Source organism: Bison bison, unplaced genomic scaffold (genome assembly GCF_000754665.1).
Source record: "Bison bison bison isolate TAMUID 2011002044 unplaced genomic scaffold, Bison_UMD1.0 scf7180017864213, whole genome shotgun sequence".
Classification (NCBI taxonomy): domain Eukaryota; kingdom Metazoa; phylum Chordata; class Mammalia; order Artiodactyla; family Bovidae; genus Bison; species Bison bison.
This window is the reverse complement of record NW_011494785.1, coordinates 7,588,308-7,588,872: the sequence shown is the minus strand read 5'-3', so window position 1 is coordinate 7,588,872 and position 565 is coordinate 7,588,308. Positions and strand designations below refer to the sequence as shown.

Here is a 565-nt window from a genome sequence, read left to right as displayed (position 1 = left end):
CCCAGGATCCAGACCCCCAGCTGCGGCCACCCCTCTCCAAGCCTGAAACTAGAGGCCTCACTTCAAAGCTAACACTGGACACTTTTAGTCAGAGCGCACCGGCTCCCACGGGCCAGCACAGGCCAAACAATGCCCCCCAAGCACAGGTGCCATGGGGTGACCTCCCAAACCACACACTCCGAGCTGGGAGCAAAGAACAAGAGGAGAACATTCCTATTAAATGAAAACTGACCCGTGGCACCTGCAGGAAGAAGTGAACAGCAGGCTGTCGGCATGAACCGCCTGTCCCCACCCCTCTCTGCCCGGCTTCGAGGAGCTCCTGGAACCAGATCTACGCAGGCCTCCCCAGGGATGTGGAGTTGGGGAGTTCGAGAGGAACAAGACCCTACAGGATGCGGCCTGTGGCCATTCCATCCAGGGACCGAGGGCTGTCCTCGGGAAGCAGGCCTGCCTGAAAGCGGATGGGGGTGGGGATGGGCGCTTACTTGGTGAGGGTGGGAGTGGCCTCATCCAGGGTGGAAGCGCTGTGGGCCCCGTTGACCAGCTGGCCCTGGGAGGGCATGAC

At 61.4% G+C, this 565-nt stretch overlaps 1 protein-coding gene across 1 annotated transcript in view; it reads right to left on the bottom strand.

Moving 5' to 3' along the window:
• Positions 1–565, bottom strand: part of TAB1 (TGF-beta activated kinase 1/MAP3K7 binding protein 1) — a 26,178-nt gene that overhangs the window by 3,059 nt on the left and 22,554 nt on the right. Inside the window, exon 10 of the mRNA XM_010845231.1 lies at positions 486–565. Coding sequence (XP_010843533.1) covers positions 486–565 — 80 coding nt within the window. The remainder of the gene's footprint in view (positions 1–485) is intronic.